Consider the following 25,404-nt stretch of genomic DNA (forward strand, 5'->3'; position numbering starts at 1 on the left):
GAACAATAGAAACCGTAGTATATACATGGGATGGTGGAACCATACATTAGTATTACTATGCCAAGCTGGGGTAGTTGGTTGGCTGTGGTGGATTGGTGAAATGGTGGGGGTGGGTTACGTACGTAGTCGAGCTGGTTACCGAAGATGTGGACGGTTTTGCTGTGGTTGGCGATGATGTGGAAACTGGGCTTGTGTGTTAGACATTTCCTAGGCGCTAGTAAGTTGATGTGGGATGTGTAATGCAGGACTTACGTTGCGGATAGTGCAAAGCAAATCCCGACACCGAGGAAGAAGGTCGAGAAGACGATGGTGTCGGCTGTGGTTACTGTGGTGTATCTTGGCTGCTGCAGGGAATAGTATACGGGGATGGGGAGAGTGAAGAATAGGACTGAGCCGATGAGATGCGAGAATATGTTTGCTGGAGAGGGGTTGGTCAGTTCGTCTTTTGTAGGCTGGCACTGGGTGATGGCTTGCCTGTTTCGTTGTGGATACTGAGAATGCTGCCAAAGGACTGCGCGTAGGAGTTTGAGACGGGCCTGTTTGTTGCTCTTTTCTTACGAACTGTCCATGGAACGAGGGTTTCCCAGGAGTCTTACCTGTAGCCTGATAGAATGTACTCATTGTCTCTAACTCTCGTAAGCGGCACGTTGACGACGGGTTAATATACGGTAGATGTACTGGTACCAACTCGCTACCGTATCGATCAGCTGCAGAAACATGATCAAATTTATCATCTTACGTATATCATTCCATGTCAGCAAGGAGATTCTTTGCTCTTTTTCTGCTAGATCACGAGGCGTGGCCTTGCCGCTATCAGCCTTGATGTTCACATAGGCGGTGAATACATGCGTACCTGGTTTTGAGCCGTTGAACCGACCCGTGATGCAGGGAGTCGAGAACGAAGGCTCATTCTGGTATTGCTATCTTACTGGAAGGAAAAGATTGAGGGGGAAAGGTGGAAGGTGGAGATGTATGCGGCACAGCTCTTGTGCATGTGACTCAGTGCAAGGGCCATTTCTTCTTTGACTCAAACTTGACACGGCACGTATTGCTACTTCGACATCAGGTAAACACGGAAGGTGATTTGCGAACCACTTCTTTTATTTCATCTATCCTCTAGCTTGATAATCTAGTGTATGCAGGAGTAGTGATAAACGTAGTACCAACGATTTGGATATCGCTCATCCAGCCTCTGACACATCTTTCCCACCTTCCTCGTCACCATTATATCGGAGTAGAGACTCACCCTTCTGCTCTTCGCCATCCGCTGCCAACTCCCCAGTACCAGCTTGCTGATTTTCAACAATACTATCCACACCACCACCATCACGACTCCTTTCATCAACCTCGGCCTCATCATCAACCCCAACCTCGTTACTTCCCTCCAATCCCTCTCCCTGCACAACCACGTTAGTAACCCGCAGAACACCCCTTCCATTACTATGATCTTCCGGTACCCGATAACTCCTCGGCAGCGTCCGACTACTCGACTGCGAAGTTATCGCACGAATGGGACGGATGAAACGCTCATTGACTTGGCGTTGTGTGCGGAAGTGGCGTTCAAGAGTTTCGTGCGCAGACAAACTGGGCTGTGTGTGGCCCGATGAGGGGGTCGTTTCTGGACGTGAGAAACCGGCTGGTAGTGAGTCTGCTTGTTGGGTAGGTGGGGTGGGTGGGTTGAGATGGTTGGGTGTTGCGGTGATGTTGGTATGCTGAGGAGGTGGGGGTGTAGTAGTTGGATGACAGTGGTGTTGATCCCTTTCAAGCGCCATCATCAGATCCCGTATCTCCTTTGCTGCATCCTGTTGCAGAGGTAAATCTTCAAGTTGCGTTTTCCGCAACCGGTCACTGAGACTTGAGCCTGAATGCTCTTGTCTGGGTCCACGCTGAACCTCCTCTTCAACCTCTTCCCCCCTCTCTCCACCTGAAGACCCTGTCTCTGAAGATACAGAAACAGGCAAAGGGGTCACCACCCTAACACTCCCCGGCGCCCTCTGAATCATCTGCGAAAGACCAACGGGCGGACCAATGACACTCTGCGTCCGACTTTCTAGGTTCGGAACAAGAGAAGGTGGGTTGGGTTGTGTACTGTCTTTTCTCCTCTTCGCTTTGGGTTTGGGGATGAGTACGGGGACTTCTGTGGGGTCATTATTGTTGTTGATGTTTTCGATGTGGTGAGTTCGCGGCGCAGATGATTCGGGTAGGCGGATGGCCATGAGGCGTTCTCGGAGTTTTGCTTCTTCTTCTCTTTTTTGGGTTCGGTGTATTTTGTGGGAGAGGTAGGCTAGGGTGTATTTCTTTGGGGGTGTGGGTACGGCGGGGGTGGAGGTTGCGTTTGCGGTGTTTGGGTTGGTCGGGTTGGGGATGGTGGTGTGTAGTGGTGTGACGGTTCCGGGTCGACATGCAAAGGTGCTTAGGAGCCGGTTCATCATGTTCTTCCTTCCCGCATTGGTCTCTCCAGCGGAAGTTCTCATGGCGAACTCCTCCTCGTCCTCTTCTTCCGCCATCTTTCTCTCCTCACCACTCAAAGCGTCCAGATACCGTCGCCTAACCTCATCCGCCCGTTCCCCATGACCATCTACACCACCATCCTCATAACTCTCCCCCACAGACCCAAACACCCTCTCTGCATCATACTGCACAGGCGAAGACACCGTCCGTCTCCTACCCCTCCCTTGACCCCTCCTCAAATTGCGCTCACTCTCCGTATGATACCCCTCAAGCCCAAGCCAATACTCGCTCGTCTCTTGAGCACTCATACCGTGATAAGGATGATTAGGCGCATACGTATACCCCCCTTCTACACCATCATCATCGTTTCTGTAACCATCATTTCCTTCTTGACGATGCTCAATCCGGTAACTCAGGCTCGACGCCGTCCCCTCCGCAGAAATCAAATGCCTACTCGCATTAAACGGACTAATAGGCGTTATCGCTCTATCACTTGGATATATCGGGAATCGTCGAGAGTGGGGTGTAGGCGGTGTTACGGCGCGGAAGTATGGGGAGGGGGATTGTGTGGGTCGGGGTGGTGGTGGTGGTTGTGGTTGTCGAGGGGGCTGGGAGAAGGAGGTTGGTGAGGACGGTGCGTCTTCTGGGTAAGGGTTCGATGGTATCGATAGTCCGGGTGATGGAATCGATAGTCCAGGCGAGGAGTTTGGGTGTATGATTAGGTTGGGAGGGGAGGGGAAGGGCGGGGGTGGTGTGGTTCGCGCGGGTTGTCGGGTTAGGGGGAGGAGGAAGTCGTCTTCGGGGTAGGGGTTTGAGGGGAGGGAGATGGAGTCTTGGTCTTCGTTGGCACCAAGATGAGGTGGTTCTTCGTCTGGGGCTTCCTCGTCTGACGCTTCTTCGTTTTGTGCTTCTTCGTCTTGCGCTTCCTCGTTTGGCACTTCTTCGTCCTGCGCTTCTTCGTCTTGCACTTCTCCATCTGGCGCTTCCCCATTCCACTCCTCTGGACTCAAATTCTGCAGCATACTCTGCAACTCGCGGCCCTTCTTCTTGCCAACCTGTTCATTTCCGTCAGTAATCACTTTACCCATCCCAAACGTCACAAACATACCGTAGCATACCTCCCCCCACCCTCATACATCCTCTGCACCTCATCCAACCTCATCTTCCTCGCCGCTCCACTATTCAAACTATGATACGCCACATACATCTCCCTCTCTCCACCCCCATCCCCGCCCAACGACACTCTCTCTTCCGCAATCCGGTGCTCCGAACGCATCAACCGCTCTTCTTCTCGGTCCATGTCCAACTCCCATTGCCCGTCCCACGCCCCATCATTAATATCCTCTCTGCTCGCATCTCCATCTCGATCCCTTAGGGGTTCCATACTATCAGACCTTCCATCACAATCTTCATCACCATCCTCATCCCCCCAGCCAACAGGACTCATATCCCTCAAATCCTCCTCCGACTTATCCACGCCGGTGTGATACAGACCCAGCGACGCAGAGAGTGCCGTACGAGCATTGTCGCCCCGGCGACCTAGACTATCTCTGCGACGTAGAGTATTCGTGAATTTGCCTCTGAGGGAGACGACAGTTACGCTCTGCCGGATAGTGGCGATGCGGTCGCGGAAGCGGGCGAGGTATAAGGCGGTTTGTTCGGGGGACATTGTGGGTGGATGTGCGTAGTGGATGGAATGGAGTTTGGAACGGATTATGCATGCATTTCCCTTAGTAATCCTGCGTATGAGCGAAGTGATGGAAGCAGTTTCCGGACTGATGCGGTTGAAGCCTTTGGGGTGCTTCGGGCCGTGAGTTGAAGACAGGTGTTGCACCCGCGGCCGCTGGACTGAGACCTGAACCGACTCCCGAATTATCACTGTCACCGTGCGCTGTGGGCTTGCATATCTTGGAAGCGAGACACGAGGTAACGACTGCTTGTAGGCTGGTTAGTTGGTGGGTTGAGGTTGTTGAGCTGTCAAACGTCAGTGGTTTTGACATCCTTACCCGTACATTGGACCCTTATAGCCATATAACCATCAGTCACATAAGGCACAAAAGCAATACGCACCAATCTTAAAGATAAGTTTGATTAGGGTATCCACGCCATCACTACGCCTTCTCTCCTACACCCAGCAAGTTCAGCAGTACCTCCTTCGCCTTGTCTGGCTCGACGCTTCCGTCCGGAGCACGCATCACCATTTGTCCCACGAACCAGCCGACCTTCTTGACTTGACCCTTTTCGGTGATGTCGCGAACCATGTCGGGTTTCTCTTCTAGCAGAGTTTGTGCCAGCTTGATGTACTCTTCCTGGCTGAGTGGTTGCAGGAGAAGGTTCTCTTGGTGAACGACTTCAGATACGCTGCGCTGGTCTCCCTCAAATTTGATGGCAAGTAGGCGTTTTGCGGAAGGCGATGTGACCTCTTTGCGACGTATGTGCGAGATGACACCGGCTAGATAGTCGGCCGGGACGCGGTTGGGGTCCCAAGGTTCGTCTTGGAAGAGAGAGCCGAGTTCCATCAATACCCTGGTCACGCGTTAGTTTGATTCCGACGCGTAGCATAGCAGATGAACATACCAGTTCCCGGTGATCTTGCCCAAGGTTTCTAGTGGAACATCTTTCTCGTGCTCAGTTTGACGGACCAGGCAGCGAATGACGTCCAGATAGTATTCCAATCGTTCGCCATCGTCCATGGAGAGAAGTGTGATGGCATCCTTAGTAGTGAGTCCGTAGGTATTGGCGAGCATGTCCACGTTCACATCCGGCAGCTTTGGAAGGGTGTTCCGGAGGTATTCAACAAGATCCTGATAAGATTAGCACAGCTTTCATGCCAAAAGTATTGCCTGTGCTTACGTTTCCAATGATGACAGGAGCAATGTCTGGGTCCGGCATATAGCGGTAGTCGATCTCGCCCTCTTTACCTCTGAGACGTTTGGTGGTTTTGCTTCCAAGAGTCCATCCGCGAGTCTCGCCCTCAACGACACCTCCGCTCTCGAGCAAGTCGATCTGTCGATCGCGCTCTGCGATGATGGCGTCTTCGACAGCCTTGACGCTTGCCAGGTTCTTGATCTCAGTCCGTTGACCCAGACCAGTAACACCGTGATATGAGTGGCTAGAATCAGATGACTCCCCTGCGCGTTGACGAACTGATACGTTGACATCGGCACGCAGTCCGCCCAACTCCATGCCAGTTGTGCAGGCATTGACAGCCTTGAGTATGTTTTGTATCTTGCGAACGACGACAGCAGCGACTGTAGGATCGTGGATCTGAGGTAGTGTGATGATCTCGATGAGAGGATGCGAGACGCGGTTGAAGTCAAGTAGGTGAGTCGAAGGGGGTTGCTGCACGGTCTTTGCGGTATCCTGCTCCATCTGTATCTGCTTGATGCCAATCTCGACAGGACCTGATTGCGGAGCAGCACCAGGCGGGAAGTCATGAGGGTACAGGGTAATCTTGCCGTTCGTCGCAAAAGGCTCGTAGTACTGTGTGATCTGGTAGCCCGAGGGCTGATCTTGGTAGAAGTAGTGCTTGCGGTCGAAGCTGCTCTTGGGTTGTATCTCGCATTGGAAGGCTATGGCGGCGCGGAGGGCGGGTAGGAGGGTTTCCTTCTGGAAGTGAGGCTGAGTACCGGGAAATGCGACGTCGAACAAGGAGACATGGGTGTTGGGTGCCTCGCTGACTGAGGTCGCAGCACCAGAGAAAAGCTTCCGCGCGGTGTTGAGCTCGGCATGGACTTCGATTCCAACCGTTAGCTCCCACTTTTCTAGTCGCACATCTTTGCCCTTTTTCGAGGACTTTGGGGCGCCAGAAGAGGCGCTCTTCTCTTTCTTTTGTTGCTTCGCAGCATCTTTCAGCTGCTTTCGAAACGCCGTGCCATCCTGGGTCGGTGGTGGCTGGGTCTCAGTGTGGAGAGATCGTGCTGTGTGACGCGTGGGAAGATGGACAGCGCCCAATTGAGACTGTCTAGTCCGGCGCAGACATGAATGACATATGTAGGGCTGTTTCGAGGCTGTAGCAAGAGTGTTGCGGGTGGTGCGGGCGAACATGACGTGAAGTATGGCGAGCAGCAGTTCTGGTGCCAATGCACAGTTGCGGGCGGTCTGTGCTCACTTCCGAGCGACCTTGAACCAGCGACGCGCGACGCCAACCACCCAATACTTCAACGCCAGGAAATGAAGCCGACGCCAACGCCAAAATCTTTCGCGTCGTTTGTTCCACTTGAACACGTTGCGACGTCGCCCAAAAGGCCGTCGAACTCGACGAGCTCTACCGACATTTTCTCGATGCCACCGCATACACAACGACCGTCCGCTTTAGGTCACCTTGTGGAGTAACCTCTGGAGTTTCCTGATTGCCCACTCAACAAGGACTTGTCTCTTCCCGGGTCGTCCTCGTTTCACCCTCTCGAGGTCGATAAGACGGAGGTTGGCAGCAACTCCGCCCAGGTTCTCGGGCACTGACAGCGTTGGATCCGATTCGCACGAGCTTCCCACCGCGGCATGAGTCTCCGGCGCCGCGTTCGGCGTATTTTGGTGTACAGTAGTTGGCGCGTAGACATGAACATAACAGGTGATGTTCTGATAGAAGGTGTGCTCACCCGTGTTAGGGCGAGGAACGTCGAAACCACCGACGTTTGCCATGCGAGTCGTTTCGATCGGCTCTCTTCTTGCGGAAACGAGCCTTCAGTCTTCTGAAAGAGTTGCGGCACCTCTGCCACGCTTCTTCGTCTTTCGGTCTGTCGGCGGCGTGTACGAAGTTCCCAGGATGGACATAGACTCCCGGCCAGCGAGAGAAGTTTGCCTCTGATCCAACGTTGGAGTCTTGGGAGAATCGCACGCTCCGATAACTCCGACTACTGCGTACACTGGTCCCCATCCGCGCAAATGGTTTGAATGTTCCGGGATCGAGCTTGCTGCGATGTACGCGAGTCTTGACCGAACAATCGAAGCCTCACAACTTGCCTTTGATGATGTTCTCAGCAACAGCTTTGGCGCTGTTCAGGAACTTCTTTGTCTGTTCTTTTCTCTTTTCCTTCTTCTGTGCTCTCGCTTGTTTACGCTCTTCTTGTAGCTGTAGTTCTTCTGGTGTGCTAGTATCGGGCTGTGTCTTCGACTGCGACGAGGTAGAAGGACCGGCAGTGTCTGTCTGGAGTACAGTGGCGAAGTCGGTGTACTTGTATTCTCGTTCAGTCGGATGAGGTTCTGTGTCGGCACAGTCTTTTCCCGAATCAGCACCACAGTCACCTCCAGTATCGCCTCTCGAATCGGCTCCGCGATCTCCAGATGTCGTTCCGCAATCGCCTGAGGATGTCGTCCCAGAGTCTGCGGCGACGAATGAAGACTCCATTCAATGCCTTGAACCGTATCTGGCGTCGCTCAAAGATGGAGTTTGAGTGTAAGCAGCGTGGCAGTCAGGCGGATCTTCTCCTTCAACTTAGCCGCCTCGTGGCGCTTTGCTTTGACTGCAGTAGCGGTCTCGGCTCGGACTGCCCTTCGTTGTTGCTTCTTCTCTTTCTTCTCCGCTCTCTTACGCTCGTACTCCTCTTGATCTTCTTTGCGTTTGCGGTCACGTTCCGCACGCTCCTCGGCTGTCAATGGTCGGCTGGACGAGGAGGAACCACCTTGTGGGATGTAATCGATTCCTGAATCTCCGCCTGAGTAGCTACCCCCGTCACCTGCGGTATGGGATGTGCTGCAACCGCCGGAGTCGCCGCCGCCACAGTCGCCGGAGCTATAGCTTGCGCTACCACAATCACCGCCGTCTGCCATGTACTGATCTCAAGTCCCGAGGTGAAGCCTGAGCCAGAGCAAGTTGACTTGGAGCCAAAATTTGGTCTTCTTGTTACCCGCGTGTGGGACCTTGGCCTTGGTGTCTGCTTTGGCCTTGTCTCGAACCACCTTCCGCTGTCGCCTCTTTCGCGCGAGCCTCGTCTTTACTCTGTACCCTACCGTTCCCTCCTTGCTGCAGAGATAGCTACCGGGATTGGGGGATATGAAGAATGGTGTGCTTGATCCGCAATGTGTACTGGTTCCACAATCCCCGTGTGACATGTAAGGTCGAACGTAGTATTCCAGAACGAGAAACCAATGTCAAGTCTAGAGATGAAACCTGAGCTTGAACAAGGTAATGTAAAGCCGAAGCTTAGCCTTCTTGCTAGTCGTGTCCGGGAGCTTGGCCTTGGTGTCTGCCTTTGCCTCGTTTCGAACCTCCTTCCGTTGTTGCTTCTTTTCTGCGCCTTCCTCCTTCTTCTTTTGCAGTTCTTCCTTCTCCCCAGCGGTGAGATGGCGACTGGGAGTATTAGGTGCCCAGATTGGTGTGCTTGCAGACGAGATAACACCAGGTGTGCTCGCGATCGTTGGCGCTGACGGTGCGCACGCTGTACTAACTCCACAACCTCCAGATGTGGCTGCACAGGTCATAAAAGGTCGGTCGTAGTCGTCTACCAAAGACGGAAGATACCAAAGAAATTGGCTATCTTAGCGCGAAGTCCCTTCTTCAACGTACGGTTCGCTAATCTCTCCGCTCTGGCTTCCCGGCGTCTGAGCTTGCGTAGTCGTCGCTCTTCGATAATCCTTCTCCTCTCGCGTGGTTCGAGTGGATTGGTGGCTCTCGGTCGGTGATTCGAAAGTGTTCGGCCTTGTCCCTGGACTGGGGCTTGGAGTACACCAGAAGATACCGAGCTTGTTACACAAGTAGCAGTCGTGCTCATAAACACACTCGAAGCGTCAGAGAGAGTGTAGGTGCGGGCGTTCTCAGAAGTTCCCGGTGAAGATCCTTTTCAGCTTGAGGTGTATCCTGTCGAGCTTGCTTGGCGTATTAATTCTTCCGTTGCGGACCCAAGTCTTCCGCTGTGCCTTGCGGGACTGTGTCTTTTCGAACTTGCGGAGGCGTTGGCGGGCTACGTGTAGTCTCTCGGTGGATGTGAGAGGCCTGCCGGTGAAGTGAGTTGTTCGGGGGTCGTGGCCCTGGTCGAAGATGGTGCGGCGTTTATGAGTGATCCTCGGGCAATATGTGCGCGTGTGGCGTTTGGGTTGGGTTGGTTTGGACCGTCGGGTGTCTAAGGGCATGTACTCAGTCGGTGTGGTGCTGCATGGACTGCAGGTCTCGTTGAAGGCGCTAGTGAGGGTGATGTAGGTTACGAAGGACTGGAGGTCGTGCGTGGTAGGGGAGGTGTGCAGGGACTGCACAAGTTGCTGCTACGCTGATGATGAGCTGCGAGGCAGCTTGGCCGAGGTGTTGTGTGATGCCAACCAAGAGGATGCTGATTTGATGATAGGGATGTGCTATACAATAACGTTGTGGCAGCAAACGATGCTTGGGTGTGGATGGGTAGTCATGCAGTGAGGTGTGTTGGGGTGAGAGTGTGACGGAGGAAGCTTGTTTGGGTCTCGCGATAGATGTAGAAGCTGGCATCTGTCGTGGCTTCCTCAAAGGTAAGGGTCTATGGTCAATATGGAAGGCATCAGTCGCACAAAACAGGACAGAGCCATCACTGCTTTCTGTGCATTAGGGAATGGGCATTTCAACCGCAAATAAGGTGCAACAACACTGGTGCTCACTCATTCTTGGTCAAAGCAGCGAAAGCATATCGAAGGAATTCTCATATATCTCTATACTACTATGAACTAGTTCAGTCAAAGACATACTGTCTGACCAAACAAACCAGATTCTGGCCATATTCTGCATGAAGCTCCACCATACTGTCCCCATGCCGTGGAAATTCACACTAACCGCATTCAAGGAAATACAAATTTCCGATCCCCCATCATTCCCCAAAGTTCCTGAATAACAGCACGCTGATCCTCGCGCTTCGCATTGCGCACAGCAAAGTAAAGACGACCCTCTAGCTCCGGATCCCAACCACCCGGGTTGGCGCTAACGACAACACCACCAGCCTCTTCCAGGATACACCATCCAGCAGCAACGTCCCAAGAGTACACACCTCCTTCCCAGAACGCGTCGAGCATGCCGTGAGCTACGTAGCAGAAGTCCAGTGCCGCGGACCCGTTTGAACGTACAGACTTGCACATTGCGCCGCCCTCGACTTTGGAGGTGAGGAGAGCGTTGTGAATCGAGGTACGCAGTGCCCAGTTGGGACCAGAGCGCTGGTTACCCCACTCGACGGCTATGAGGCAGGAGTTGAGCGATGGCATCGGCTTAGGGATGGATTGGACCGGCAGCTTGATCTTGCGGTTGGTGAAGGTCTTGGTCAGGTAGGCGCCTTGACCCTTGATCGCATGGTACATGTCTCCGCGGAAAGGATTGAACACGACTCCGACGACAGGCTTCTTGTCGAGCGTCAGGGCCAGGGAGATGGCGCAGTTGGGTACGCCCAGCGAGAAGTTCAGCGTGCCGTCGATTGGATCCACGATGAATGTCGGCGTGTCTGCGAGTTTTGTGCCATGCTTGAACGTCTCTTCACCGAGGAAGGTGAATTCAGGGAAGGCTTCGGCAAGGCGTTCCTCGGCCATGGCTTCGATTTGCTTGTCGAATTTAGTGACCACGTCCGATGTGTTGTTCTTGTGGACAGTCGTAATGATGCATTCTTCCGCTGCTACCATGATCTTTCCTGCATCCGTCGCAATTTCAATCAGTAAACTGTGGACTTCGTTGAGACGACTCCTGGTGATGTTGTTTTTGGCTAAGACGGCATCGAAGTCGAAGGCAGCTGATGAGTCTGACACAGAACTGGCCGGTACAACTGGTGTTGTTGACTCAATGGATGATGTGGGGCTGGACGACTCTGATGAGTCTGTTTGTTGAGATGCCATTTTGGTAGATTTAGTGAGATTACTGAAGGAACGACTTGAGGAGTTTGTGGGTAGTGAGCAGGAGTGAGACTGGAAGTTGCCGTTGAGTCTGGAACAGCTTGAGAGCCTTTGTCTTATGTACTTTCCGGCTTGGGCGCGATTCGGCAGTGCTGTTGAATGAACGTTTGCCCTGTACGGTGAGTGTGCTTTTAGACGTTGTGTGTAATTACACAATCCGAGGCCCCGGTAACTCGGTGTGAAAGTAGTCCACAACTTGAAATTATTCGAGATTGTTGCCAGGTGAGGCCGCCTCACATGCAGCATCATAAAGGAAGATCGAAAGAGCGATTGAGGATTGATACTTCGTTGCTGCGCAAAGTAAGCTGGGGCCGAATGTTCTTATCTAGACACCTCAGGCAAGTCATTGCGGCAGGCAACTGGAGGCAACAACTTCGATTTCAAGGACTGCTGATAAGCAGTAGGCACAATGTATATGCCCTCCATTATGTCTCCGGGTACGTCCGAGCTGAGAGGAGTCGAGCGTTACACTAGGTAAAGGGCTGGGAGTCGATCATGAGCACATCCGAGGCATGTGTCAACGGTTCCGTTCCGTTGCTCCTCAAACCCCAGCGGAGCCCAGGGCTTTCATACTCACGTTATCGCTGCAACCCAGAGACAGGATGTCTTCGTCAAGTTCGTGCGCTGGGTCGGAGGACTAGCATCTGCGCTATTTGAGTGATGGATGTGAGGCAGGAGCGCAGGCGAAGACGAAGGCTCTATGCGAACGCACGGACCATTGCCAGAGCTCCCATGCTGCACCACGATGTTTTCGGCCACACATGTATCCAAGCCTCTCATGAGCTGCAAAACTTTGGGAAGTAGAAAAGAAAGAGACGTTATTGGAAACGATAGAGATATGTGCACTGGACTCTGGTAAAGGAAGGCAGTAAATTCTCAATCAAACGCCTCGCCAAACGACGTCATACACGACCCATACCAACCACCCAATACCTAGGCATACACCTCCAGAACTTCGACATTGTAAACAACACAAAACTAAAGATGCCACAACCAAAATCCCTCCCAAAAGACCGCTATACCCGCCAACGCGCCGCCCGCGCTACGCGTAGGCACCTCGCCTCCCTGACACCCTCAACATCGCATCGCCAACAGCAATCCCTCTTCTTCACCCTGCTCCCAGCAGAAATCCGATTCACCATATATCAGCACGTTCTTAGCCAACAGCACGACCACAGCCGACCCGTAGATCTGCATTCCATATCTCCCCTCTACCGCCCGCGGCACACCTATCTCACGAAAATCGACACTAGCCTGTTACTCACGTGCAGATTAGTATACGTAGAAGCGCACCAAATCCCGCTCCGCAGCTCCACCCACCACTTCCGCTACCTAGGCTCCACATCCTGGCTCTACAACGGCGACATCTGGCTGCACCACATAACCTCTCAGCGCGGCGTCTCCCTCTACCACCTCCACGACAACCTCGTCGCCCTGAAACCCTCCAACTTCACTAAATTCCTCCTTCAACACCTTCATTGGCGCAGAATAACCTGGACAATCTGCGCCTACCTCCTCCCTCCCCTGCTCGCCGAACTAAAAGAACGCCAGCGCCTCGTTTCGACACTAGCATCGCTGACCCTCCCAGCCTCATGCCAAGAGGTGAATCTAGAATTCGAAACACGAGAAGATTTGTTGCCGGATTGGCCGGGGTTGGAGGAGCAGATTGAGGCTTGCAGAGTGCTGAAACTAAAGAAGAGGGATGGGAGTGTGTTGGAGAGGGATGATGCGTGTGCGGTTGTGTATACGTGGAAAGGGAGTGGGCATGCGAGGTGGGGGACGAGTGAGGATGGGGTGTGGAAGGAGAAGATGAGGTATTGTACTACGAGGCTTTGTTGGAGGGCGAGGGTGCCCAGGAGAGAGTATGCGAGTTATGATTTTTTGGATTGTTTGGACGTGGAGGGGGATGGGGAGGGGTTTGTGGAGAGCGTGAAGAGGTTGGATGGGTAGTTGGAGATTGGTGGGGAGTGCGGTGTGGATGAAGAGCGCACAAGTGTCACAGCAGTGTTCATGTTTGCATGTTGATGTGTGCTGTCTGAGTTTGGTTCGATTGATCCTCTTCCGCCACTTGTCGGTCCCTTGAACCTAAAACATCTCGAAGGCCCTTGGCCCTTTGTTTCCGCCACGTCGCCGACTGCACAAGTACGCTTGACGCGCACGTGTGCGTCGTACTTCGTGGCATCCCCCATCCACCGCATTCGTCATATTTGACACTGCTGAGAATCCATTTAACGCTTGAACATAAACCAAAAGACAAAAACCAAACAAACATGAAAGTGCAAAATAGAAGTGACTCCACTAACCTTGGGAGTTTTTAAAGTACACGTGGGTACGTAGTTGTACATGCCCGAGCAGTCCGTCGTGCCGTGTTGTTGAATTCGTCTGCAACCACACAGGGGTCGCTCAACCCAAGACTCTCGGACCGTTCGACTTGCCCTTCTTCTGGACACCACGAGGTATGAACATGGCGGGAGATGCGACTACCGCGGGCGTGCTGTTGTTGCCATTTCCAGACTTGTCCTTGTTGTTCTTGTTGTTCCTGTTCTTCCCCTGCTTGTGTTTGTCGTCCTTCTTTACGACAGCCTTGACTTCAGATGTGGCTCGCTTGATGAGGACCGGGTGGCTGCCAATGTACTTGCCATTCATCTCCTTGGCGGCACGGAAGTAGTCGTCGGTGTCTGAGAAGCTCACGAAACCGTAACTTCTGCTCTTGGTGGACTTCTTATCTCGTACGACGCGGGCTTTGGACAGAGAGGGGTACTTGGCGAAAGCTTTGAGGAGTGAATCGTCGGTGACTTCACCCGCCAGGTTACCGATGAAGAGTCGCGGGTGCAAGGGGTTCCACTCGAGTAGTGTCTCGTCCTCCCACTGTTTTCCACCTCCCTCGCGAACAACAGTCTTGCGCTTGCCGTCGGCTGCTGGTCCTGCTTCAGTATCCTGGGTGGTTGCCGCTTCCGGTCGAGCGGTCATGTTCGCACCGGTGCCCTTCTTCGCGTTCGCATCGCCAGCATTGTATGCGCTGTTCCACTCGGCGATGCGGGCTTCTTCTTCGGGATCATAGGTGCCACCAAACCCGCGGTTCACGGTCGGAGCAGCTGGGTATGAGGCCGCAGCAGGTGCGCCCGTCGCGTAGGCTGGGTAAGAGTAGTTGTTGTAAGCATTGCTGGTCGGGTATGCGGGTGCTTGATAGGGGGCGCTCACTGGGGCTTGCGCGTAGTTTGCCGGCGCAGCAGACGCCGGTGTGAAGCCAGCAAACATGGGCGAGTTGCCCTGGCCTCGTGCGCCGGCGTTGTTGGTCCTCGAGGGCGGTGCCGAGTATGTCGTGGGCGGCGGGCGCGCTGGCAGAGAGTGATGGGGCTGCATGTTGAAGTAGGAACTGCGGGTCAGTTCAGCTTAACCTTAGCGAGGTGATGACTTAACCAGCTACTGGTCGAGACGCGCTCTGATGTTGCGGAGTGGGTAGACTGGTGATAGGACGGTCGGGTGGCTAAGGATGCGTAGTAATCTACGGTGCGCAGATTTTGAGGGTGCGCGAGGGTGTGGTTGCACCGATGAGGTGAGGCGCAGTTTCTGTATGGCTGGGGAAAATGCCTCTCAATGAAGCGCGTCCGTGTGAGTGAATAACCGCCCGGGCAGTGCCGTGCGCGTGAATGTCTGGAGCTGATGCTGACTACACGTCGAAGATGGCAGAAGGCAACAAGACTTTCCCGAAGCGTCTAGCAAGCGAGGCTGCAGGTGGGCGAGGACTAGGTCGGCGTTTGAAGAGGGCAGAGTGGGATGGCGGGCCGGTGCAAATTACAATTACCGTGGGGATGCGTCAGGCAGATGGGGGCGTCGACGTCCGTTGTTGGTTTCTGTCGCAGAAAGTGAGCCAAGCGGCTCCTCCGGCCCCGAAATCACGTGTTGCCGGCATATCGGCAGCCGCTGCACACCACGCTGCATCGCAAGGCTCAACCTTGAACAGCCAGGAAGAAGGTGCAGCGCGATGCACAGGCGTCACCGGTGATGAGTTTTCTCTCATCGCGTCAGCCCTCACAGTCCATCCAGGTAGCCTTGGAAACATTGCAAGACTTCTCCGGCGACCTGCCCTAGCGTATCCGGTGATCCCTGCACGCTGCCCCTCCATCCGTACTGCGTAATGCTGTGTTAAGGCTGAGACGGAGGGGCTTCACAAGCAGCCGCATTTGACCGCGACGCCGTTGGGACTGTTGCTTGCGTCGCTAGTCTGCTAGGATGAAATTGATCTCAATAGTGAATGTACACGCAGTCGTGATAGCCATAGCATCTGCAACCACATGCGCAACCCACCCGTGTCTAGCCCGCTCATTAGACGGCGGCTTTCTAATCATGCGCTGTGATGTTCAGCAATCATGTCGGCAGCGGTGCAAACGTTTTACAAGACGGAATTGGCAACAGTGGCTTGTATGACATACCTTACCGCCGCGGCCGAAGCTATTCTCCGTCAACAGCGTGATGCTGGGATATGGTGGTGGGACGTGCCATTGATGCAATAGTAGTGTGCCCCGCTTGTTCCAAAGACTTTCCGCGTACATATCTTGACGACCCCCACCAGACTTCTTCTTCCTTCTCTTGACCATCTCCCGCTTTATAAGCCTCAATTGCCCTCGTATTGCACGCCCGGTCGCTGCAATTCTACCCCGCCAACACTTTCTCATCCACCCACCTACCCCTACACGAGAACGCAATCATGTCTTCTGAGCCCGTCGGAGATTTCGGCCTCATCGGCCTGGCCGTAAGTACTCCATGTTCCGATCGCGTCCACGGCGAGTGCAGCAGAAAGTGCGCGTCGTCGTGCCTTCCTGCCAGCCATTGAGTCCAAAGCGCGAATTATCCGGAGACATTCATCCCCAACGCATCAAGGCCAGCCATGCTGACCATACATATAGGTCATGGGCCAGAACTTGATCCTCAACGCGTAAGTCACAACAAACGTCATAACCTGCCAAACCAGTACTAACACCAAACAGTGCTGACCACGGCTTCACCGTTGTTGCTTTCAACCGAACGTAAGCGCCTCGATACACCGCGCCGCCAACACACACTGACAGGCAGATAGCGTTGCCAAGGTCGACCGTTTCTTGAACGATGAGGCCAAGGGCAAGTCCATTGTTGGCGCCCACTCCATCAAGGAGTTCGTCTCCAAGCTCAAGAAGCCCCGCCGCATGATGATGCTCGTCATGGCTGGTAAGCCCGTTGACGACTTCATCGAGCTCCTCCTCGAGGGAGGTGCCGAGGAGGGCGACATCATCATCGACGGTGGTAACTCCCACTACCCCGACACCAACCGCCGCACAAACTACCTCAAGTCCAAGGGTATCCGATTCGTCGGAACTGGTGTCTCTGGAGGAGAGGAGGGTGCCCGCTACGGTCCTTCCATCATGCCCGGTGGTAACGAGGAGGCCTGGCCATACATCAAGGTAGGAATGCGCGAAGAGATGAACAGGACAAAACTAACAGAAACCAGGATGTCCTCCAGTCCATCTCCGCAAAGTCCGACGGCGAGGCCTGCTGCCAATGGGTTGGTGACGAGGGTGCCGGTCACTACGTCAAGATGGTCCACAACGGTATTGAGTACGGTGACATGCAGTTGATCTGCGAGGTGAGCCGAGACGATCATACAGAAAGAAAGAGGCGACTGACAGAAACAGGCCTACGACATCATGAAGCGCGGTCTCGGCATGAGCAACAAGGAGATTGGCGACGTTTTCACACAATGGAACAAGGGCGTTCTCGACTCATTCCTGATCGAGATTACCCGTGACATCATGTACAAGAACGACGACGATGGTGTTGCCATCGTTGAGAAGATCATGGACTCTGCTGGTCAGAAGGGTACCGGAAAGTGGACCGCCATCAACGCGCTCGACCTCGGTATGCCCGTTACCCTGATCGGAGAGGCCGTCTTCGCCCGTTGCCTGAGTTCGCTCAAGCAGGAGCGTGGCCGCGCCGCCGGTCTTTTGGACGGCCCCACCCCCAGCTTCTCTGGCGACCGCCAGGCCTTCATCGACAACCTCGAGCAGGCTCTTTACGCATCCAAGATCATCTCGTACGCCCAGGGATTCATGCTGATCCAGAACGCCGCCAAGGAGTACAAGTGGAAGCTGAACAAGCCCGAGATCGCCCTCATGTGGCGCGGTGGATGCATTATTCGCTCCGTCTTCTTGAAGGAGATCACCAAGGCTTACCGCCAGAACCCCGAGCTCGAGAACTTGCTGTTCGACGACTTCTTCAGCAAGGCTATCCACAAGGCCCAGTCCGGATGGAGAGACGTCGTTTCCAAGGGTGCTCTCTGGGGTATCCCCACCCCTGCTTTCAGCACCGCCCTCAGCTTCTACGACGGATACCGCGCCAAGGACCTGCCCGCCAACCTGTTGCAGGCGCAGCGTGACTACTTCGGTGCCCACACCTTCAGGATCAAGCCCGAGTACGCCAACGAGACCTACAAGGAGGGCCAGGACATCCACGTCAACTGGACCGGAAGGGGTGGTAACATCTCTGCTTCTGTAAGTTTCACGCACATTGATCATTTAGAAGACACTAACAACTTGCTAGACCTACAACGCTTAAAAAGGGGATATCCATTGCTTGTTAGACGGGAGCAGAGGGCTGCCCCGAGTTCATGTTTTATGAAGAACGTGAAAACTGAGATACCTCGAATCTAGAATGAATATAACGATTCGCATGTCCAATGTTTGCATGTGCCGGTGAATGTTTGAAGCTCAGCTTGACCGCTGTGTTGTTACTCGTACGCTAGCTGGAGTTAGCGTTGATCGTCGCGTACCTCCAGGTAGACCCTTGACGAGCCACCCCACTATGAATTGAACATTGTTACGAGGTCGCACGCGCATCGGCTTCCCAGCAATCAGGATACACTCGGGACGGAAGCGTCTCCAAGGCCTACACCATATACCTTCTGTAATTGGCCCAGCGGCAAGCGCCCTGCGTAAAGGCTTGGCATCGCGACCACGGAAAGTTGCAGCGCATCACGACAACACCAACCCACCCGCCTCGCGCTCCGCCAGCTCCGCCACGCCAGCGCTGCCCCACGACCCGGTTGCGCGTGCGTCGTCGCGTTTTCATTTCTTTCATTCCTTTGGATTGTATATTCACTGCTTGTATGAGTCTCTGGCGTTAGGTCCTCCGTCGTAGAATCTGGGCAGGGACTAGGTGCTGACGAGACCCAATTGTAGCGGAGCAACACGTTAGCCTCCGCCGCCCGTAATACACAGAATACACAGTCGCCTAGACGAAGGCACACAAGCGTAGGACCGTCATGGCGGACAACAAGCGCAATAGCGTTGCGGGCAAGGTTGCGACTCCGAACCTAAAAGCTGGCCCTGGATCGAACAAAGATGTCATTGGCGCGGATTCCGATCTGTACAAGGCTGTTGGGTCACGGTACGTTCCGCTCGTCGAGATGGTATCACCGCTGGGATAGTAGCTAACAGTTCTCAGCATCAAAGTCACATGTGCCCCTGGCAAGAACGTCCTCGAGGGCACCCTCTTCACGGCCTGCAACCTCACCCACGCCATAGCCATCAACACTGCGCCCGCTCCACCGAACCCCTCCCCCACCTCCTTATTCAGCCAGCCCGGCGACTACCACATCATCCCATTCGCACACATTGAGTCCTTCGAGATCATCGGCACAGGAGAGCGGGCACCTGAATCCGCAGCAGGGTTCGATGGCGCACTCCCCAGCATCTCTAAGGTGGATCTGGCGGCGCTACAAGCCCGTGAAGACCAGACCATCCGCGAGATGAAGAAGAAGGATATGCAGAAGGGCAAGGGTGTTAGTGCCGAAGCACAGGAGTTGTTCGATGCTATTTCGAGGACGTGAGTCATATCAGAGTTGGCAGGTGTGAGGTATCAGAACTGACAGGTGGATTGTAGTCTACCAACTCGCTGGGCAGACACACAGATCGTCGTCAACGACTCCGTCCTCATTCAGGCCCCGTACACGCTCGACAGCATCAAAGCACCCGCCGACAAGCACCAGGCCAAGGCTCACGTTCGCAAGGTCGTCGAAGCCTTCTACCAGCGTAAGAAGGGCGCTTCTGCGGGTGGGGCGGCTCGCGCTCCGGTCGCTGTGCCCAATGCCCCTTGGAAGGGAGGTTAGAGTCCGGTCACCCCAGGGCTTTGGCGACGGATAAGTCGATGTAAACATTCCGCAGAGGATATGTCGCTGGCTGAAGGGTTTAGTCTCGTTCGTTGTGTGAGGTATGAATCACGGAAGAATTATGTAATGATGGTAGCAGTCATGCATTCTATGGGAGGGTGCTGGAAGGTAAACATGCTATACCGTATGGCATAGTAGGCATTTCAGAAATTTACAAAATGTTCAAAAGCCACGGCTCGTTTCGCCGTGTGATGTAAGTGCGATAGCTCAGCTTGACGTCTACGACAGGATCCCAACGAACGCACGAACACGGCATTTAGTACAATGACGACTACAGAAGTTTGCAGATGATGGACCACGCGTCAAACAGCAGGCTGCAGCTGAAAGCCTCTTTCTCATTACGATGGCAATTGGGACGCTCTTTATACCTCATCGCTAGGTTATAAAACCAGTCTTGTTCCGACGCACCGGTTCAACCCGCATGTTTCGCAGCGAGCGAGATGGACCCCTTGAGCATCGCAACGAATGTGGTAAGTTTAGCAAAACTGGGGCCTATTTGAAGCTGTCAAGCTAACCATACTTTTAGCTCCGGATCATTACGACTTTCCTCGGAGCTGCCAAAGGCCTCAACGACATACGGAACAAATGGAAGCACGCGCCCGCTACCGCGCTGTTCCTCTGTTCCCAGCTCAAACTCAACGGGGCTTTACTTTCGCGGCTGCAGACACTACTTCTGGACGAAACGAATGCTGTGCACGCGGACCCAGACTTGGTCGATACGCTCGATACGACTCTGATAAGCTCTCTCGTGCTGGGGGTATGCCTCGGGAAGTACGTGTCGAAGATCATGAAGGGCGTCCATGGCGATGGTAGTATGACCTCGAAAGCCAAATTCAGGACTCTGTGGAATGAGGATGAAGTCAAGGACTTTTTGGAACGACTGCATCAACAGTATTCTGCCATCAACATGTTGATCGGCCCGCTGAACAAGTGAGTTAAGACAAAGCCTCCATATGGCGTACAGATACAGCCATGAATGGCCGACTGAATTTAGCAGGGCTTCTTCGACCGGGAGAAAGAAACCCCTTCAGGAAAAAGAACAAAGCAAGACGATGACAACAATGAACGAACACACCCAAAACATGCGAAAGGCTTATGCCCTCACAGTGGCGGAGTCTACATTCAAAACCGAAGATTCCCCCGATAGTCTCTTGAGCAATCTCTCCACCCTTGTCGGTCCTACTGACGGCTCCCCCGAACAACACTTCGAATCTGTCCTCTCAAACTCCAGAGTATACAAAAAAGCTTCCAACGCAGCTATGAGACAGCGGCCGAATACCGATTTCGACAATGCAAGCATGAGGACTAATCATTCTACAACTGCAACGATTGGCGACCCGGACTTCATTGCCGACCCATCAAACACTGAAGAAGACACAGCTACTACAAGGCCTATAATCGTTCATACCTGTGATCCAGTCGATAGGGCGAAGAGGAATCTCAACGTTGATGGCGTAACAGGTATTTGTACCGAAAGCTATCCCACTCAAGAACCCGGAAAGCTGAGTTACAAACCACACGACCGGATACAGAATGTACGGAAGGTAGATGCGGCGTGGTGGTTCGGCAATACTGAACTGTCAGAGAACGTGCCTGATAAGAGTGGGATAATTTTTCGTCGAGACTTTTACCCTGTTTACAGGCTCAACGAATGGAAACCGGCATACACCGGTAGGAGCATGGGCATCGAAGCCGTCGGTGAGTGTTGGTTGCGCTATGAAGAGGGAGATCGAGTGGAATTCAATGTAAGTGGCATGAAAAACCTATCCCTATTCCATTGAGCTAACCAATCCAGCGAGTATACCACAACTTCATCTGGCACGTCAGGATATGTAGGAACTCAGACCATCACGCTGGGTCAAACGACATAGACTCACGGTGTCACAATGCTTCAACAGAGGGACAGATGCTAGTCGATACCATCGTGCTGAGTGACGAGATCCGCGAACAGGTCGATACTCTGCTAGCACATTGTGCTTGTCCTCTTACGCGTCTCGTCGGCTTGGAAGGACGTGAACGGTCCAAAGAGATTATAAAGATGGTAAATGAAGACGGTTGGCCCGAATCCGAGCAGAAAATTATAGCGGATTGCAAGAGCTTTAGGGAACTACAAGAAGCGGCGGAGTTATATAGGATGTGTGGATAATAGGGCTGGGACCTGCAATGAGTCACAGGTGTGTCCACAGACACGGCAAAAAGGTAGATGAAGCATACATGGCAGGATACGGATTCAATTCGCTGGGTGAAAAGTACGCGAAGACCATCACGCTGCCTTATACTAATATACAAAACGCCTCAACACATGCCCGTAGTCCCCAAACCCCCCTCCCCCGAACCTCACCACTCTCAACCCCTCCACGCAAGCGCATCCTTCTCCAGCACCGCATGCCTCATCCGAAGCAAGTCCACCCGACTAGTATACGTCAGGCGCCCCTCTTTCTTCCACCTCATGTTGTACGGGATCTGGTACGTATCCAGTACATCCACAAACGCACCCGCCCTGGGCTCATACGCCCCCGCCGTCTGATCCACCTCCAGATTCATCTTTTCGGGCCCCATGCCCCCACCGTAAGAGACATCGTTTTTCCCGCGGAAATTGGCTCCAACGACGTACGTGCTGCGCGCACGAAGCGACTCCATCTTATTGGTGAGGCCGTTGCCTCCGGCGGTGGTGATGGGCATGCCGAGCATGCAGTCGTCCATCTTCTTGACGATGATGAACGGGTAGACCTTGATGCAGATCTGGCCGTACTCGGACTGGACGAACCAGTCGCGCGAGGTGGCTGCCATGCGCGGGAGTGGCGCCCATCCGATGTCGCCTACGCTGATGGCGGCGATGGCGTTGGCGTCGAGGCGCCGCGGGTGCTCGGGCCCGTGTGGTGGTGGTGGTGGTGGTGGTGAAGGCGAATCTTTGTCGACCTCCATCTCATCTTCCTTCACCCCATCCTCCTTCACCTCCCCTTCCTCCATCTCCCTTCTCCTCCTCCAGCCCCAAAACCTCACCATCCCATCTCGCCAAAAACGCTTCAAATCGCTGCACGCAAAGCAACAACTCACCGGAAATCGTCTCGAGCTCCTTGAGCTCGTCGGCCGTAGCCTCTCCTTCTTGTAGGAGTGCCCGAAGGCGGTGCTGGTGTTCCTCTATGGCGAGGACTTCCATGGCGATGTCGCGCCCGAGGTTGATGGTGGTAAGGGAGGGCATGGCGGGCCATGCCGGCGACGTTGCCGTGAAGGCGAGGAGTGTGGTCATGGTGTGGGTGGTCATGGTGACTATGTGGTTAGCCTGGGAAATGGAGGGGAGGGGGTAGGGTGTATGTAGGCGGCAGAGGGTGAGATGGGGTAACGTAGGGAGGTACTGGGGGTGTATGTAGGCAGTAGAGAGCAGGATGCCAGAGGGTAAGGGAGATACTGGTGATAATGTATACGGTAGAAGGTGAGCTGCAGCAACATATAAAGCTGCCGAAACCTATGTATTCCGCAAAGCCATTGATGCCGTAACAAAAAGAAAGGATACTTACGAGTATAGTCAGTGTGTGTTGCTGGAGAATCTCAAAAATCGGCGGCATGGAAAACTTTTGTTATGGGCGTCCTGGGTGCAAACGCTCGCTGCTGTCTTGGCGGTGAAAAGTGCGGCTCACTGCTCACGTTCACCGTGAGTTTAGCAGAGAGCGAGGAGAGAGGAGCGATATGTGAGCGCGGAAGTGAGCGTGACGGTGACATTAGGGTTGGATTTTGTATGGGTCATGCAAGAAATGAGGTTGACGGATACGTGGGAGATGGCATCTGTACGTAGGAAGGTCAGTGCGTGATGTAGGCGTTTTATGGCATTACGGCGTGATGGATACTACTAGCATGACATTGATGTAGGCATATCATGGCATTGAAATGTTGGAGATATCGGCTACAGAACTTGATTTCGTATGCATGACTCCCTGGTTCTGTATGCTACAGTATACGGAAGAACGAGGTCTTCGTCTGCACAAGCTTTTCAAACCGCAGATTCATACTGCCCTTTCACTTTCACCGCCCTTTTCCGCTTGACCTAGCAGCGAACTCAGCATACTGGACAGGATTGTAATGTCCGAATGGGAATGTCTGAAGATGGAGAGATGGCCACTGTTGTCACTATGTCTGTAACCGATGTCGAGCCAAACTACTTATATAATAGCCTCTCATCTCACGGTTATGATTCAGACAAACGCTCACTTCCACTCCACCCCCCAAGTAACCTCCCCCTTCCTAAACGGCACGACCTCACAGTCGCCCCCACCCTCCTTCCGCAGTACATCCACCACCGTCTCCTTCCCCTTCCTCAACACAATCCTCTCCTTCCTCTCATCCACAATCTGATAAAACCCCCTCCCCCACCCCCCAAAGAACCCCTCCAGCACCTCCTTCGTCACCTCCTCCTCCCCAATAACCCCCCTCTGAACCCCCACCTCCAGCGCATCAAGCACATACCCCACCGCATACGGCTGCGTAAAAACCCCCGCAGCAACCTTATCCTCCCCCCTCTTTTTCCCCCTCGGATGCGGCGCAGAATCCGTTCCAAGAAAAAACTTCCCATTCCCCTGCACCACCGCGCGGAGCAACGCATCCCGGTCCTCAGGCGTCTTGGCAACAGGCTTGCAGAAACAAAAGGGATCGCCTGCCCAATCATCGATGATGAGACTGAGGTGGTGCGCGGTGATTGTGCCGCTGACGGAGGGGCCGCAGGAGCGGACGGCGGAGAGGGCGGCGGCGGTGCTGCAGTGCTCGAGGATTATGCGAAGGGCGGGGAATTTGGCGTGCAGGGAGAGGAAGGTGGGGAGGAAGGCGGGTTCGGCGTTGAGGATGGTTATGGCGCCTGTTTTGCTGTCTTTGGTTGTTGTTACGTGGGTGTTTGGGGGTGTGGACGGGACTTCGCCGTGGAGATTGAGGACCATGTTTTGTTTCTCCATTTCGGCGAAGACGGGGTAGAAGGGTTCGTAGGAGAGGACGCCTGAGGAGGAGTTCTGTTGGGGGTTAGGATGTCTGTCACATGGGTTGCCAATCTCTTCCTCTCTTATCCTCTTTTTTGGCATGTTCTTGGGGACGAGTGTCTGGATCCGTACATACCGTAGTAACTCCAGCTGGGTAAGACTTCACACCCGTAATCCCCGCCTTCTTCGCTTCCCGAATAACCTCCGGCGTGATATCCTCGTGTAGATACAGCGACATAACGTAGTCCACATTCGGCTCAATAGCACGAAGTCTGTCGCGGTACTCGAGACATTGCTTCACGGAAGTGATAGGCGGGACCAGGTTCGGCTGTAATAGTGATATAACGGGTTAGAGAAACGTGACTGAAATATTGCGAGATTCGCAAATCGGCAACAACACATGAACAGAAAGAGAGGACGAAGAGGAGCAAGAATGACGATGGTAGCAAAAACGAAATGACCGACATCTTGAATGAGAAATGGACGGTATGGAACTTACCATAACATAAACCTGATTCACACCACCCTTACGAATCGTAGGCGTAACAAGCTGCGACATCTCGCCATCTCTCAGATGCACATGAGCATCATACGCCGCTGGCAGCTCAATTTCCGTCAGTTCAGTAAACTTCATCTCTGGCTTCTGATGACTATGAATCGTGGAGTTAGTCGTTGCTGTTGTTGTTACCCCCAAAAAAGTTGTCCCGCATTTTATGCGAGATCGGGCACCGCGGGCGCAAATAGAGCCGCACTAGTCCGGATGTGGAAGGGCATCATCAACGTGCAGATAAACGTACAGATAAACACGGATATGCTGGATGCGGGTGTTTCCATCTTCAAACCAAGACCTACATGTGATCGAATCACCTTATCACACAGCCCCCAACCTGAGTGACTTTAACCCCGACTAGAAGAGCATCACGAAGCTTCCGCAAGTATAGTGGAACAAGCGGTGAAATCTTG

At 53.7% G+C, this 25,404-nt stretch overlaps 10 protein-coding genes across 10 annotated transcripts; 3 read left to right on the plus strand and 7 right to left on the minus strand.

The window, feature by feature from the left end:
• Positions 1-1,181: 1,181 nt before the first annotated feature.
• Positions 1,182-3,539, minus strand: J4E93_009616 (uncharacterized protein; the record flags this gene model as incomplete). Its single annotated transcript, XM_049347505.1, has 3 exons — positions 1,182-2,820; positions 3,085-3,506; positions 3,531-3,539. 3 exons carry the CDS (start codon positions 3,537-3,539, stop codon positions 1,182-1,184), a joined length of 2,070 nt encoding a protein of 689 aa, XP_049195272.1.
• Positions 3,540-4,562: 1,023 nt separating this feature from the next.
• J4E93_009617 (uncharacterized protein) lies at positions 4,563-6,498 on the minus strand (the record flags this gene model as incomplete). The annotated part of the gene is made up of 3 exons (XM_049347506.1): positions 4,563-4,977; positions 5,029-5,255; positions 5,305-6,498. 3 exons carry the CDS (start codon positions 6,496-6,498, stop codon positions 4,563-4,565), a joined length of 1,836 nt encoding a protein of 611 aa, XP_049195273.1.
• A 904-nt stretch (positions 6,499-7,402) lies between these two features.
• Positions 7,403-7,798, minus strand: J4E93_009618 (uncharacterized protein; the record flags this gene model as incomplete). The annotated part of the gene is made up of 1 exon (XM_049347507.1): positions 7,403-7,798. The coding sequence occupies one exon, from the start codon at positions 7,796-7,798 to the stop codon at positions 7,403-7,405; it is 396 nt and encodes a 131-aa protein (XP_049195274.1).
• A 2,390-nt stretch (positions 7,799-10,188) lies between these two features.
• Positions 10,189-11,223, minus strand: J4E93_009619 (uncharacterized protein; the record flags this gene model as incomplete). Its single annotated transcript, XM_049347508.1, has 1 exon — positions 10,189-11,223. One exon carries the CDS (start codon positions 11,221-11,223, stop codon positions 10,189-10,191), a length of 1,035 nt encoding a protein of 344 aa, XP_049195275.1.
• A 2,460-nt stretch (positions 11,224-13,683) lies between these two features.
• J4E93_009620 (uncharacterized protein) lies at positions 13,684-14,643 on the minus strand (the record flags this gene model as incomplete). Its single annotated transcript, XM_049347509.1, has 1 exon — positions 13,684-14,643. One exon carries the CDS (start codon positions 14,641-14,643, stop codon positions 13,684-13,686), a length of 960 nt encoding a protein of 319 aa, XP_049195276.1.
• A 1,345-nt stretch (positions 14,644-15,988) lies between these two features.
• On the plus strand, positions 15,989-17,868 carry GND1 (phosphogluconate dehydrogenase (decarboxylating) gnd1; the record flags this gene model as incomplete). Its single annotated transcript, XM_049347510.1, has 7 exons — positions 15,989-16,033; positions 16,188-16,216; positions 16,269-16,307; positions 16,358-16,718; positions 16,766-16,900; positions 16,950-17,804; positions 17,854-17,868. The coding sequence occupies 7 exons, from the start codon at positions 15,989-15,991 to the stop codon at positions 17,866-17,868; spliced, it is 1,479 nt and encodes a 492-aa protein (XP_049195277.1).
• A 706-nt stretch (positions 17,869-18,574) lies between these two features.
• On the plus strand, positions 18,575-19,420 carry J4E93_009622 (uncharacterized protein; the record flags this gene model as incomplete). Its single annotated transcript, XM_049347511.1, has 3 exons — positions 18,575-18,699; positions 18,757-19,137; positions 19,195-19,420. The coding sequence occupies 3 exons, from the start codon at positions 18,575-18,577 to the stop codon at positions 19,418-19,420; spliced, it is 732 nt and encodes a 243-aa protein (XP_049195278.1).
• A 500-nt stretch (positions 19,421-19,920) lies between these two features.
• On the plus strand, positions 19,921-20,414 carry J4E93_009623 (uncharacterized protein; the record flags this gene model as incomplete). Its single annotated transcript, XM_049347512.1, has 2 exons — positions 19,921-19,950; positions 20,007-20,414. The coding sequence occupies 2 exons, from the start codon at positions 19,921-19,923 to the stop codon at positions 20,412-20,414; spliced, it is 438 nt and encodes a 145-aa protein (XP_049195279.1).
• A 1,412-nt stretch (positions 20,415-21,826) lies between these two features.
• J4E93_009624 (uncharacterized protein) lies at positions 21,827-22,730 on the minus strand (the record flags this gene model as incomplete). The annotated part of the gene is made up of 2 exons (XM_049347513.1): positions 21,827-22,389; positions 22,538-22,730. The coding sequence occupies 2 exons, from the start codon at positions 22,728-22,730 to the stop codon at positions 21,827-21,829; spliced, it is 756 nt and encodes a 251-aa protein (XP_049195280.1).
• Positions 22,731-23,682: 952 nt separating this feature from the next.
• On the minus strand, positions 23,683-25,075 carry J4E93_009625 (uncharacterized protein; the record flags this gene model as incomplete). Its single annotated transcript, XM_049347514.1, is given in 3 exon segments — positions 23,683-24,561; positions 24,578-24,769; positions 24,941-25,075. 3 exon segments carry the CDS (start codon positions 25,073-25,075, stop codon positions 23,683-23,685), a joined length of 1,206 nt encoding a protein of 401 aa, XP_049195281.1.
• Positions 25,076-25,404: the final 329 nt, after the last annotated feature.

Source organism: Alternaria ventricosa (assembly GCF_023758065.1).
Source record: "Alternaria ventricosa strain BMP 2768 chromosome Unknown scaffold_23, whole genome shotgun sequence".
Lineage (NCBI taxonomy): Eukaryota > Fungi > Ascomycota > Dothideomycetes > Pleosporales > Pleosporaceae > Alternaria > Alternaria ventricosa.